Genomic DNA, 15849 nt, shown 5'->3' on the forward strand with positions numbered 1-15849 from the left:
CAAGAAACAGTGTAAACAAGTACTATTTCTTTTACAAGCCATATCCATTGACTAGAAAGATGGATATGGGAAATGCTTCTAAGCTTTCAGGATTTTGATTGTACTTCTTTGATGGTTCTTTGCAGTTATTCCTTCATATGTGGTTACTAGGAAGAAATAATTGACAGCAGACTTGATAAATCTTAAAGGTTGCCCTATTAGATCTATGAATCTTTTCCCTGGCATAGAAGATATTTATAACTGTGTGGGTTTTTTTCTTGAAAGTATAATAAAGAAAACAAAAGTCCTTTCTGTTCCTTCTATTTCTCTCTCAAACACACTCCCATAGCATTCACAAACAGGAACTCTGGTAAGTGAACTTGTAAGTGATGGAAACAGAATTCTTGTCTTTCCCCACAGAAGCACAACACTGCTGTCATAGCTGGCAATCATGCTGAGAGTATAGATTGGAAATAGGGACATTAGATGTCATTCTGGAGAATTAAAGCTTATACCTCTCATTTCTGTTCTCATACTGTTTATTTTTTACATTATGCAATAACTTTTCCTTTAAATAGTTCTCTTTAAAATGTTATGTATATTATTTATATAATTATAGATTAGGAGAAAGGAGATTTTTCATAGGACAGTGAATGTGTTTTCTGACATCTACATCTTCTACAAAAGGAAAGTCCCACCATCCTTAAATGTCTCACAATTTGATGAAGGCTCGTAGTTTTAAGCGAAGTATGCAATTCTTTGATTCTTCTCTCCCTACTGACAGATTTATATAGACAAGAAAGATTACTCTGATTTTATAGTAAGTCAGATGTTCCAAAATAGGAATGGATTGAGAAAAAAACAAATTGCTCACCAATAAATATTGCAAAATGAAAATGGCTCCATATACACATTTGTTTCGAAAACGTGGAAGTCACCCCGTTCATGCTCACAGGAACACCCACTTGGAGAGCACCCTCACATTCCTAGAGAGAACATACTGTTTGCTACGCTTAGTGCAATAATCTCTGGACATTTACATTTCATAAAAATTTTTGCACTGTTGTATTTCTAGTGTTTCAATATAAAAGAAAAGAAAGCTGGTGTATTCGTATACAGTTAAAAGTATATCTCAAATGTTTTGCTGGTTTAATGTCTAACGTTCACATTCTACTTCGCATTTGTTCGAATCTATTCTCGACTTTAAGCGCTCATCTAGAATATCCTATAAACTCCGTACTATCGAGACCTATAGGTCTCTCTTTTAAGCTGGCTACACGGTTACAAATCCCGTTCAAATGTAGAAACTGGGGAACAAGGAGCGGGGAGCAAGTCCTTCTCAGGCACCTGAAAGAGGCGGAGCGGCAACCCTAGCAAAACCGCTTCAGCAACGCTCGCCAGGCCCTTCCACCAGCGTAAACCGCCCGGAGGCCCTTCCACCTACCCACACTTTTCCATCAGGGCGGAGCCAACACCGTTCAAGGGCGGGGCGGATGAGGCTGGCCAGCTGGGTTTATGCGGCACAGGCGCTCTTCGGCGGTCACTCCGGCTGCATTCCGCGGGTGCTCCGGCAAGCGGTCGGTGAAGAGGGGGCGGCCCAACAAGCGTTCCCCAGCCGGGCTTCCCACTTGCTTGCAGCGCACACGTGGCAGACTCTCCTTCTCTATCTGCCGCCCCCCCTTCCCGGAGATCGACAGTAGCCCCAGAAAGGACCGCCGACAGCCACCATGAGCAAAGGGGTGAGGAAAATAAAAGGACGGGGTCGGGCTTGGGGTCGGGGAACAGCGCGCGAACTCGGTGGCGTCTCTTAGCCGGAAGGCGATAATCGCCTGGACCTCGGCGGTACGAACTACCGTAGCACCGCCTGTTGCTAAAAAGGAAGTTTCTTTCCTTTAATGGTACCGACGGCCAAGGCAGCCCCCGCCTGCTCGGCCGCTGAACGGGCGCGTTTTTTTCTGAAGATGGATGGCCCGCTGCCGCGATCCCTGCCGTCCGGCACGGTTTGCACCGAGGAGAGGCGCTGCCATGGAGACTGAAAAGGCGAAGGCTTAAAAGCGCCGCCCTACAAACTAGACCTGAGAATGTGCCCCAAACACGAGGTTCTCGTAGAAGCGGAACAGGATCTTGTCGTGGGGCGGATAATTCCACTCTCGGCGGCTCGCGGTGAGCAAACAGGCTGCCGGAGAGTGAAGCAACGAATCGCTGGAGGGAAGGGGGCGGGCGGGCCGGCCAGCCGACGATCTCCGGAAAGGCGTTCGGGAAATTCCGTAGCGATATCCTCCCTTTTCTTGGTTTTAACCGGTGGCGAGCCTCGCGAATGTGCCAGTCAGAATGGCGCGCCTAAGGCTGCGAGAATCGAACTATTCTCCGAATTCCGGAGCGGAGGGTTCGTGTTAGTTTTTGGAAAGACCTGTTTAAAAAAAATAGAAATCCCACAGGTTACAAACTGTTCTCTGAGTTATATATAGAAACTTAGATAAAGTAATGTCCCGGAGACATTAAATATTATCCCTGTAGGAGAGTTTCGTTTTGGCCTTTGAAATGCATGCCATTCTGCCCGCAGCCTCCCCGTCTTGTCCGGTTAATCCTTTGTTCCCGTTCCTTTTTCGGTTTAATGTGTTAATTGACGGTTACCTATTTGTTAATTTAGCCGTTTAATGTTGTGACGTGAGGTAACTGAAAATATGCGGGCACGCATATCACATTCTTCTTTTGTTTAGTCAGGAATGCCCGTAGGAAAAAAATATTACTTCCTTCGCTTAATAGCTTTTAAAAGGCATAACTTTCTAACCACGAAATTACAAGAGTTAGTCGTGACTCAGAAAAGTGAAAAAGATAAGCAGGCCGGTTCAGACATGATAATAAGAGCTTTTCTGTGTTGGAGGTAACCATTTCTAACCAACCTTCCAATCCGAAAACGGTTTTTAAAACGATGAAGACTGATGGTTGGCTTGATTTTAAAAAATGGTAACTTGAGTTTTTTAAACTTGTTGGTTGGAAGTATTTCTTGTACTTCAGTTGTCTCCTGGAGAGGAAATTAGGCGAAAACTTTCTAGGCAAGTGCTGCCATTTTGTCTGTTCATTCACTTGTGGAAATCTGGATGCTTTTTAATCAGTCCTAAATGAAAAATGGCCCAAGGTAGTCTAATCACTTTATTCCAACAGGACACTCCATAATGTTGAAATCATGCTTGTGTACTTGAATATTAGAATCGTGTTAGAGCAGCTTTCTATTTCTGCTGAGGCCTTGAGGGCCTAGATCTGCAGAATGATTGCTGTTTAGAATGGTTCATTCAGTAGGGCAGGTGGAAACGAGAGGCTGTTGCCACATTATGGAAACTTCTATAAAATCCTGTGGTTTGATGCAACAGCTTGCTTCATTTTCAAATGCGTATGTATGTGATTGTTTCAGACAGAAGGCGTACTGTTATTTTTGATGCCTTTTTGGTGAAAGTTCGGAGCATTAAAAGAATCACAGGTAAAGCCTGATCCGGTAATTAAATAAACTAAGCTGCTTGACTGTTAGGAATTTTTGTTGGTTTTCAGAGAACTGCAATTTCAGAAGCAGAAGAATCATTTTTTAGGCTTTTAGCCTCTTTGCTTTCCCAGTCTAGTTTCTTAATAGTAATTTTATTAAATATAATAATTAAAAAGATAAAAAATATAAACTAAAAGAAGAAAAATAAAAATGTGCAGAAAAAACAAATGGAAGAAAAAAATAGAATGTAATGAAGAAGTAAAAGAAAAGTACAAAGAAAGTATTTACATAAGTATAAACAATTTTAGTAACATCTTAAATTATTTTTTTCTTGTATCTCATTTTTTATCTATAAACAAATCTTTAAAACCTCATTGTTCAAGTTCTAGTAAGCAAAAGTCCATTAAGCATCACTAGAAATAACACATCTGTTTTAACCTTGATCAAATAAACCAACTTTGTATTCCTTTTTTTAATTTTAACAATCTTGCTCAATCTTTTCAAATAATGTCCTAGAACTTTTTTTTCATTTTCTTTGCCAGTTCTCATAAAATTCTTCAAAATTTTAACCAGTCTTTCTTGTAAATCCAATATAGGAAAGTTGTCCAGATTGCTCTTTTAGTTTATTATTTTTATATCCCGTTTAATTATTAAGACATCAGCCAATTTCATTTGTTCATCTTTTATCTGTATCACTTTTAGCCTATCATTTTTAAATCCATGTTTCATATCAGTCTCCGCCTTGTCTGGTAAAACTTGTTCACTTTCAGAGCATCTTTTAAATACTATTTATAGTGGCAGACTATAAAGAGCAATTAATAAGCAATTTCCAAAAGTGATTAGAAAAAGAAGTATGTAAACCCAATGTAACGTTGTCCATAGGGTCGCGATTGGTCGGACACGACCGCAGCTAACAACAACAAAACCCAATGTCCATAAAGCCACCAACCATGGCTAGGGCATCCCATCATTTCGCAGTCACCCAACAGAGGCTATTGTCTTCCAGTCACATCATGAGGAGTGAGTTGGTGGTTCTTCATTTCACCACAGATGGTAGCTCCGCTCTCAGCAGAACCAAAAGTCTATTTTCAGTATAGTTCTGAAGATGTACCAAATTTTGTAGGATTTACTGCCTCAAAATAATGTTGAGGATTATAGATAGTTTTATGCAGTTATGCTGTGTTGAGGAAACAATGGTAATGGCCAAGGAGGTATGCATTTGCTGGATTGATTAAAATTCTGCCACCAATATTTTTTTACCACAGTGCTGAATGGCAAAGGCTGGAAAGATTTTGGTATGGATGTTTGCCTGTAAAATTCTTAAAATATGTATAAACTTTCTAGCTGTATGATTCTAGCACTATATTAGCAATTGGTAGCTTTCCGAGGGGTGGGGAGGTGGAATTAGTTAATAGTTAAGGCTTTGGGAACATAGGTTTTGAACTGGGGTCGCTTCTGCAACAACTAGATTTCTTGGTTCATTGCAATGCGCTGCTATGAAGTTGTACCTTTATTGGAAGAAATGTAAGAGCTTCTTTTGAATGCTCTGTTGCTTCCCTGGTAAAATAAACAGAGCCAAGAGTGTAGTTTGGGAATTCTTGTTAGCACTGACTTCGTTAAGCAAATCGCAGAGGGATCTTTGATTCAGATGAATCAGATTTGGATTTCAAATAAAGAGTAACAGCCATGCTATACTAAAGACTCAGATGAATGTGTTTCAACACTAGAGAAATGGAAAAGTACTTGAACCTATCTTGTTGCTCTTTGAGCGGGTTAGATCCTTGGGTTTGGCTCTTACGTAAGCAGCAATTCAAGTATAGTTGCAAGACATAACTTTCCTGCACAGATGATTACTGTAAATGTAAATGGGATCCTTCCCATCTAATTGGGTTTATGGATGTTAGCCAGTATTTTTTTTCCTTCTTGAGTGCACTATTTTCAGTTTTAACCATATGTAATTGAGCTATGCTAGAGGACAACTCTTATGTGTCCTTTGCTTAACATATGCATGAACTGCCCTCCCCTTTTGTAACTAAAATCTCTTTGTAGCAAAGTATTTTGTAGGATTGGGAAGAAAAGAAAACAGTTGTGTTAATGGAACATAAAAATAAAAGAAGAGGTGGTTGTAAAATCAAAATCATTTTAAGAATTCATTCATATGTGTAACTTTGTAGTTTAAAAAAATGGTAAAGAATTTTCTAGCATCTAGCCATAATGCCCTTTTTAGGATTTCCAACATCTTCTCCCTCCCACAAGTACTGAGAGAAATATTTCATACCCGTAATGATCTTATAACATACAGAAGTATGCAGAAAAGCTCTCTTTAACATCATCAGAGTTGTTCATTTCCATCTAAAAAAATCAGAATGATCTTGGAAGCTTTTACACAGAATCAAAAAATGATTGACCTGGAAATGGAATCCAGAAATGGGTATGTTTTACCCAAAACATTGTACCCAGAATACCATCAAGCACTTCTAGACATAGAATTTAATTCAGAAGGAAAAGAGTTTTTTCCAGAGATCTCCCTAACATACTGTTCTGCATTCAACAAATTTTGCACATTCCTAGTTAATAGGGGTTTAATTTTTACAAGTCTGATCAGGCCCAGCCAAGCATGTTTGGGGCGAGAGATGTATCCAAAACATCTTGCAGCCTGAGATGGATTACATTAATCTATACAAGTGCTGTTATATGAACCAAAATAGGTAGGAGAGGCATAGGATAAATGTACATAATCATCTTTGCCCTTCTAGTTTTTCCAATTAAAATGCACTTTTTGCAACACCTGATTTCAGGAGTTCTTCCAGTCCATATCTTGAGATAGTCCTTGGTTCATATTAGTCTTTGTTTTTTGCAGGATTCAGTGAAAATTTAATTGCTGCATTTGGGCATGAAATAACAAGACCGTAGTCAAGGTGTTTGTGCTGTAAATTGTTCCTACATTTCACTCTCCATAGAAGTTTAAAGATAATGCCTTGTACCAAGGGATCATTTTTGCCAGGGGAATAGACATCCACAGCTGTGTTCTCTTTACATTGCAGCTATTGTCTCATATAAGCCACATTTGTTAAAGCACAGTGCACAATGTATAAAAACCTGGATTGCACACAGTAAAAAGGAATTTTGAATGTACATGTTTTATAGGCACATAAGTGAAAAATGGCTGTCTTAAACCCCTATTTTTGTTCATAAACCCTCCAAATGGAAAATGAACATTTGAAACAGGAAAATTTTTATTTGACCCAGGGCAGGGGGCTCCCATTGTGTCCCTTGGCCTACTCCCCTGTGAGAAATTATCAAGTAGAAATTGTTGACTTTGTTCACTTAAGCTGTTCTCTGGCAGTGTTGGTGTACTACTCAAATCAACCGACTGGCTGCTGTGGAAGAATGCCCCAGTACCTTTTGTGCTCGCAGTATGTATTGTGTTGCAAATGGAGGAGCAGTAGCAGCAGCATGAGAAGGGGAGCTGTGGCCTGAAGGAATGAAGGGAAAGAAGCAAATGAAGGGAGACACGCTTTACCTGAAACCCTCACAGAAGAGAAAATTTGTCACATAAGTACTAGTTCCACCCTAGGCAATCTAGGTGTGGCCCCTAGCCTAGAAATATTGCATGCTTCTGGTTCACTGGAGCACAGGAGTCGCCTTTCATTGTAGCTACTGATCCTTTGCTGAGAACATAATTTATACCTGAAAAATGCCACTCGAGGCAACACAGGAAAGAGAAATGGTATGAGCTTTGAACAGACGTTTGTCCATCTTCAAAAAGAACTTGATGTACTCTGGGAAGGAGGAATGAACATTGGACTGCTGTGGGGTGATGCAATTGCACAAAGCCACAATGGAGTGGGGTTTTTTGCTGCTTAAAGGGATTAATTTTCTGGCATTACAATTCTGTGAAATGTGTCAGAGGCTTAATGCAATTTTACTTCAGTTTCTTCCATACTGGTCTTGGGAACTCCAAGAGCTTTTAAAAAAAGGCTGCATGTGGACAGTGGCTGCTAATATCCTAAAAATTAGGTAGAAGCAGAAGATACAATAAATACAAATGCTTCTTTTTGGGTGAAATTACAGTATCATTATGTCATATTAGAACATCCTGAAATAGAAAATTGTAAATACTGTATAAAGACACCATTTGTGAGGTGGTTACTGAACAGCTCAGAATAATGCTTTCTCAGGTTGTAAAGGACTTTGTAATATAAAACTTGGTGTTTTCAATTGTGCTTGAAACTGAAGGTTGTTGCAGGTGCGGTGGAGCCTGTTGGGGTATGCATGTAATGGAAAATTAAATCTTCTTTTGAATTGGAGCCAACCATTGTGCCCCAGAAATTCTGCCAAATCATTTTAGATGAGCCATGGTTTGGCAGAATCAAAGCTCAGAATGTTTCGGCTATACAGAGGTTCAGGAGAAGCAATATCTGGATGATACAAGTGGATTAGACTGGCATGTATCACCCCTGCTTCCTTCAGCAGCTGCCAGAGGGGCATATTTGACTGGCCCACCTGCATTGCTCTCTGCCCTTCCCAGCTCCTTCCTTTCCCTCCTCTGGGTTGCTGCCACTGCCACTATCTGCAGTGTCCCAGTGGGCACGTTCTATTGAACCCATGTCCTCATCTTCCCAGCACTCCTTTCCCTCCCCTCAGCTGCTATCACCAATGGGTTGGGCTCTTCCTTCTCAAACCAGTTCTTTCCAGAACAATTGCATTTCAGACCATGCCTGGAGCAAGACAGCTCTTCTCTTGTTCTACACATGAACCAAAGTACTTCAAATAATGCATGTTTTGGTTCAGGTACACCCCCCATCAAACAAGTAATTTCAGGCAGAATTTTGCACATCCCTACTTTCCAGTCTATACTTTCAACCTTATGTCAGGAGTATGCCTCTCTGTTTGAAGGAAATCGCTTATTTTTAGTTTTGAAACCATTAAAAAATTGTGCTTGTTGGCAACCAAAAATAGGGGTAGAAAAAGGAAGTTTTCTATTCACATAGCTTGGTGACTTCATAGACACCTTAAGGTATTTTTCAGAGCTGAGATAGGAAGGTGATTTGCCTGTCTTCTTCCAGGATGTTTTTTTAACTTCCTACTCTGTCTTACAGCCTTTGGATTGATTCTCTGGTCTAGTCCAAACCAGGGCTCTGTGATAGTTCGGATCCAAGCATAAAAAGAGCCTTTGAAGCATAGAGCTCCTGTCTGCAACTCTTTAAAGAAGAATTTTTTTTCCTGGGTTCTCCTGGTTGCCTATGCAACTGCTGTACAATCGTGGAAAAAAACATGGCTACTTTCAAGACAGGCAGCCAAGAGATGCAGTGTAACTTTGCTGAGGGATAGTAGATATATGCAGCCTGTTTTGCAGTCCCAAAGACTTGGTTGCCAACATTCTAAGGCTTATAACAAATATATATCAACATAATTTTTGGTGGGTAAGCACACAAACACGTACTAGAATGGAAGAAAATACTAGCTCATTTTCCTGTGATCTATAATTTTTGTGGTCTTTGTAAGCCAAAAAATGGGGCTTTTTGCAGGAAAAAAGTTCAGCCCCCATAGTGAAAGAAAGTTACCTGTCTCTGAAATAAATCATGGTATGATTCAGTTAAAAGAGATTAATATTGGCTCAGATTGGATAAAAGATCTCTTTTTGTTCTCAGGTTTGCAATATCCAGTTGTTTTATCATTGTACACTAGCTTTGTGACTGAATGTTAACCTTTGGTCTTGGCTTCTCAAGCAGCAGCATCCTCTAGGGCAGACATGTCAAACACAAGGCCCGGGGGCCAGATCTGGCCCGTGAAGTGGTTTCATGTGGCCCATGAAGCCATCCTGGAAACAGTGAGGGAACGGCCCCCACTGCCTTGGCCCTGGCCCAGAGACCCTCCTTCTGCCAGAGACCCTCAGATCTGTCCCACTCCTGCCCAGGCCCCCATAGGCACCCTTGATGCGAACGATGTAGAGCTGGCCACGCCTAGCCAGTAGGCCATACGCACTCTAGCCACGCCCACCCAGTAGGCCACGCCCACCCAGGCCACACCCACCCACCCCCTTGAGGTCAACCGCAATGCTGATGTGGCCCTCAATGAAATTGAGTCTGACACCCCTGCTGTAGGGACATGCCATACTTGGGATATGAAAAAGTAAAAGGTGATTTGCAGGGGAGGCTGGCACCACCTTTTTTAGTTGCCATTTGACTTTAAAGAATGCATGCTTGAAGTAAGGAGGCACTGGGAAAATATCATTATCCATGAATTACCATATGAAAGTAATTGTTCTGCAGGTGTTGCTGAGGCTAGAGAACAGTAGCGTTTTTAACTCTCCTTGAGATGCTGCTTTTGTGATGTTATTATAATAATAGAATAGATTCCCAGGGACTTTGTTAAGATTTCCTCTCTGCTCTTATTTTCTTCAGATTGATAGAGTAGCCCTCCTACAACTCCCCCCTCAGGTTTTAGTTTGGGCACATTGTTAATTTTGCAAATCAGAAAATGAGGAAGAATTCTTGACATCTTTAAAACGTTCATGGTATCTTATTGAAATACAACTTGGCTGGGTGTGTAATATTGTTTTGCATAGCTGAGTTACAGCACTACCATCCTGTTTGCATAAATAAATGTTTTGACTGTACTTCTAAAATTACATGTATGGGCAGACTTTGCCATTTGGGTGAATACATCCACATGACTAAGCACATCTTTTAATATTGAAGATCTTAATTAACAAATGTACTATGGGTCTGGTAATTTAGCAACTTTATTTGCTGTATTTTATTGGATCAATTTCCCTTCCTCATACACAATCATGGATTAATGTTTGTCTGAGTACAAAATCCTGGTTGCGGACATCCTAATCCCTGTTCTGCCCAGGCTTGATCTTAATTGGAGGAATTACTTGCATATTTACCAGAAACTAGTGGATTAAATAAGATCTTATCCTCCTGATTAATTGTGTCCAGTACACTGCCATGTTGCAGATTGAGTTGCATAGTAAGGAAGTAAGTAAGTGCTACTCCAGTGCTGCATCTAAATTAAATATCAGCATATACTGAAACAGAAATTTTTGTATAGATCTGAAGCCGCCTTGCCAGAGAGGCTATTGGAAGCAATTGTTCAGCCATGATATTACACCAAGGACTTAGATTCAGGACAGTAGTTCTTGTAGTTCAGGGGAATTTGTGTTCTGAAGAGGTGAGGAGAAGGAAGATAATTGGGGGCATTAAAATAAGATTGTGGATTGTGCTCCCTTTTAAATATAAATGTGTGTGTGTGGGGGGGAAATAAAGTGATTCTGACTGAAACAGTTTCCTGTGCCCTTCCCTGAGGATAATCTAAAATAATCTAAATTTTTTGCTTGTATTTAAAATAAGCAGTTGGGATAGCAGAAGTGCCATTTATCTAAAGAATGTAGACGTTTTCTTTTTTTGAAATGTTTTTCCCTTCCCCTCTTTATAGAAGGGAAACAATACAGTGACGGGAATGTCAGGAATGTTCAGCTCTGCTTTACCTTCTAAACAGATAAGAGGCAGAGAACAAAAGCTTCATTCCAGCTCGCAGTGCTCTTCCAAATGTTCTGTAGCCCTGAGTGTGTGAAAAACATGAACAAAGTATTATTCCTTGAATGTCCTGTAATGCTTTATCCAAGTAGCTGGGCTCCATTTTCTCTTGATAATATCCTAACCTCTGCAAAGCTTTTTGAAGGATACCATTGGCAACCAGACCCAGATTTTCCACAACTTACTTAAAAAGTGTGAGCGGCTCTGTTTACCTTCTTAGGCAACAGGCGGAGCAGGGAACTGAAGTTTTCCACTAGTTAAATTTCAGCACTTCTATTCTTAAGGCTTCCCTTTTCAGGAATATGCTTAAGAAATAAAATTTTAAAACATTAATTGAACCCTTCACTCTATTTGTGAAATAGAGTATATGTGAAATAGAACATTTGTGACTCTTAGGAGTCACAAATGGTGAAGACTAGCAAGGGTTTTTATCATCAGGATTCCCGCAGGACGCTGCAAGCGGCAGTTAGAGAGAGGAAAGGTGAATGCCTAGAGAGGAATGGGAAAGAGGCCACCCTGATCTATGCAGTCCTAGCCCCTGGAATGCAGTCAGTACTGTATGTAAGAGTTTTCTCATACTCTTCAAATAATAGCTGTTGCGGGGTGGGGAAGGTCCTTGGAGCAGAATATGAGTAAAAACAGTGGCTAAGTTCAAAATGACCTGAGGTCTTCTTTTTCCTTCCTCATGGTCTATTTGATATAATAAAAATACTGATTTGAACGTCCTGTGTGAACACAATTGTTCAGTTTAAAGTTTGTTCCTTCGTTATAGGATTTGTAAATATTAGCACATACTGATCTTAGAAACTACAATTCTTAGGGGGAAAATGGATTAAAAACAACTTCATCTCCCTGAAAGAAAGACATTATATCTAAGGCAATTGCAGTTCAAATAATAAGATGCAGAACTAATTATTATTTTTTTATTAATATTTGCATTAGATTTAACTAATGTACATGCTGCCTTTCAAAATAGGATGTTTCTGGAAAGGGGAAATATTTAGGGCTGTAATATTTATATGTAACAGTACATTACATTTAACCATTACATGAAATACATTCCAAATGGATGAAGTGAATATATGTGTCCCAGAATAATGTTGCAGGACCGAATCTGGGTCGCTCACCCAGGACCAGGGTTTTTGTCTTCTGAGCTTTCGGACTCGTGCCGGAGCCCATCTTGCTGAGAAGGTCCCTGAGGATGGGGGCTCTGGCAGGAGTCCGAAAGCTCAGAAAACAAAAACCCCTGGTCCCAGGTGAGTGACCCAGATTCAGTCCTGCAACATTCCAAATGGCACAGTAAGTTTAAAGAACCATCTCCCTAACCTAGGGTCCCTAACCTTTGTCGGTTGGCAGACTAGAGGAAAAAGGAGGGGGAAGCATTTTACATGCGCACATGTGCACGGGGCCACAAGCAAGCATGCGCCGCAGATGGAGTGGGGCTAGTGCCCACGTGATACTAGCCCTGCCCCGTTCTTGTGTGGTGCAGTGCCTTGTTTCTGTGCCCCGTGGCACAGCAGTGGCCATTTTTGCACCTTGCAGCGCAGTGGTTGTCGGTTTTGGCAGTGTGGCGGCACCCTGTTTTTTGCCCCGCAGCACATGGCATCCTGTTTTTGTGCCCTGAGTTGCCACAGCTGTGTCCCATTTTTGCACCCCGAGGTGCAGCGGGGTCCCATTTTTGTGGCTGAGGTGCGGCAGCGGTGTTCCGTTTTTGCAGCTGAGGCACGGCGATGGCCCATTTTCATGCCCCACAGCCATGGCACTAGCTCAAGTGAGGGGGTATGCATGCACACGTGTGCACAGTGGCCAGGAGGCCACAGCCCACTACCGGGCCGTGGCCCACAGGTTGGGGACCCCTGCCCTAACCTCAAATATATAGCAAACCAGGTTTTCTAAAGCTTCTTGTATGCTGTATTTATTTTTTTTATTAAATTACTTCCTTATCCAGAAGTGAGTAGCCTAATACCATGACTGTAATAGTATGATGTTATTTGTTTTAACTATGATTAGTGGGGCAGGCTATACAGTAATCAAGCAGACTATATTATTGGTAGTGTCGTGTATGAAACAAGCCAGTAGAATAAGCACTTAAAAAGCAGCTATTTCTGTGTTTTTATTTTGCTAATGCCGTATCAGTACAGACACTGTTTCAAAGCATAATCATCCTGAACTATACTCAGGCTCCAGACATCCTAGTGTTATGCCCTGAGAGTGATGAAAATCAGCTTTACAAATGAAATCTTGTGATTCTGTTTTGTGACATGTGCAGTAGGCTTCTGCACACATTAATAGAGCATTGTCTTTAATATGTTGTGAAATCTGAGAAGGACTGTGTATTATAATGATTGTTTTTAGGATTTTTACATAAAAGAGCAAAGATTTCTCATGGGGAGATGTAGTATTAGAACCTCTGTCCAGAGCCCTGGAAAAGCTAGTCAGAAGTTGAAAATACAAAACTGCATGGGTTAGTCAGTTGGAATCGGGTGGTAAATAAATTCAAATAAGTAACTAAAATAAAATAAAAATAATGACCTGGTTCAGTGTAAGGCAGTTCTTTCATCGTTTCTCCGATTTTCATCTAGACTGGACGTGACAAGTATGAACCTGCAGCTACATCTGAGAATGGAGCAAAGAAGAAAAAAGGAAAAAAAGAAAAGGATATGGATGAACTAAAAAAGGAAGTTTCACTGGTAAGACCAATTTTTATCCACATTAGGGGCAAAGAAATTAATATAATGCTTGGGTTGGCATGAATTGTCAATTTTCTAACTTTTAAGTTGACTGCCTTGGATTGGACCATTAAAAGTTTTCCAAATTGGCTTAGATAATTTACCATCTCACCATCATCAAAAGTCTGGATGTCAGGTAATAAAATGGTAATTTGTTAATTGAATATGGTAGAGGACAGGAAGGCCTGGAGGAACATTGTCCATGGGGTCGGGATGGGTCGGACATGACTTCACAACTAACAATAACAAAAAGTTCTTTGTTTCCCCTTGACACACACAGGCTTAAACCTCAGGTAAACTTAATTTGTTTATCAACTTGAAATTCTTTCCAGTAACTGCTAAGGTTAAACTCCATCAATATTTTGACAAAATCCTTGGATACCCAAATGTGGCTTCACTAGTCTTTTTGACTTTGCAGGATGATCACAAACTCAGCCTTGATGAACTTCATCGCAAATATGGAACTGATCTCAGCCGGGTAAGTTGGGTAATTTTGGAGGGAGTTTTCTGCTTTGAAAGTACAAAATGTGTGGCAGCAAGTTCTGTGAGGAACACAATGTCAATTCACGTTCTTGTTATAATTCAGAAGTTACATTCTCTTCCCCAGCTTGGCTTGAGCATCTTTCTAAAATGCTGCTGCCGTGGAATCATTGTGAATTATACTAGAGGATCATTGTATGATAATATTCTAGCTTATCATTCATTTTTATAAGTTTCCATCCCTTACAAGAAGTAAGGGATGGAAACATATCAAGGAGAGATCCAACCTAGAATTAAGGAGAAATTTTCTGTCAGTGGGAACAGTTAATCAGTGGAATGGCTTGTCTCCAGAGCTTATGGGTGCTCCATCACTGGAGGTTTTTAAGAATAGATTGGACAGTCACTTGTCTGAAATGCATAGATTCTCCTGCTTGAGCAGGGGATTGGATTAGAAGACCTCCAAGGTCCCTTCCAATTCTGTTAATCTGTTATTACTATCATTCATATGTTTTGACTGTCACATACTTGAAGGGTAGCATTATGGTAATTATAATATTAAGGACGGTGGTCTTTTATCAGTGAAAGTTTATCAGTGAAGACTGTGTTTTTTTCAGATTTAATGTTTTTAATGTTTTGGATTTCATGCATTTTAATCCACTATTATAAGCTGAGGCAGCTGAAGCAGGCAACATTCAAATAATTGTAGTAGATAAATGCTGAGCTTACTTGGAAGAAGTTCTTTTGAAAATGAGTAAAAAACTGACATGTCACTTAAGAAAGAAACTGCTATGTTACAATTTGACAGCTATAGCACTCTTAAGTAACCTCCATGTTGCATTTCTGTAACTGAATTCCTCATTCCCTTTCTGCACCTTAGGGACTGTCTGCTGCACGGGTTGCAGAAATCCTGGCTCGAGATGGCCCTAATACTCTCACTCCCCCTCCCACGACCCCAGAATGGGTTAAATTCTGCCGGCAGCTCTTTGGGGGCTTCTCCCTTCTGCTTTGGATTGGAGCCCTTCTTTGCTTTCTGGCGTTTGGCATTCAAGCTGCAACAGGAGAAGAACCTAATAATGACAATGTACGTGGGGAGGGGAAATGGGAGGCATGACTGAGTAGCCCAGTTTAGATATCATGGGATATGGTGATGCCCCAATATGTCAACACATTGGCTGTGGGCTTCAAGGTTATATGTCTTGTCAGAAGAGGCTGCTGGAAGATTTTACTTAAAAACTACTCACAGTTGCCCAGAATTAGGGGGAGGATATATTCTTGTGAAAACATAAAATACTGATGTTTTGATTTGTCCTTATTGGCTACTCGTTTTTGCTGGGACTAAGTATAAACATGGTGGCTATGATCTAAGGCTATGCAGCAATCCAGATGGGAGTTGAAAATGTGATTTAGAGTGTGCATGTCTGACCCGTAGGGTCACGTTAAATCAGATGCATCTTTTCTCTAGATTATATAACAACTACAGAAGGTCCCTGCAAGTGCTACATGTCCACTACACATGCTCAAATTACATTTTGCCCTTTGAACTCAGGTTTCTGCATGATACATTTATTATCTGCCTGTCTAAAGCTTAGTTTGTATATTTCTAGTGCACTTGCCAGTTAGGTTTGGGGTGGGGTTT

The 15849-nt window shown here is 40.5% G+C and overlaps 1 protein-coding gene across 1 annotated transcript in view; it reads left to right on the plus strand.

The window, feature by feature from the left end:
- The first annotated feature begins 1469 nt into the window (after window positions 1–1469).
- LOC310636417 (sodium/potassium-transporting ATPase subunit alpha-1) overlaps window positions 1470–15849 on the plus strand; it is a 28694-nt gene continuing 14314 nt past the window's right edge. The window contains exons 1-4 of the mRNA XM_083356225.1: window positions 1470–1718; window positions 13587–13694; window positions 14152–14211; window positions 15091–15294. Coding sequence (XP_083212351.1) covers window positions 1707–1718; window positions 13587–13694; window positions 14152–14211; window positions 15091–15294 — 384 coding nt within the window. The 5' untranslated portion in view covers window positions 1470–1706. The remainder of the gene's footprint in view (window positions 1719–13586; window positions 13695–14151; window positions 14212–15090; window positions 15295–15849) is intronic.

Source organism: Vipera ursinii (assembly GCF_947247035.1).
Source record: "Vipera ursinii genome assembly, chromosome: 2".
NCBI classification, from domain to species: Eukaryota; Metazoa; Chordata; class Lepidosauria; order Squamata; family Viperidae; genus Vipera; species Vipera ursinii.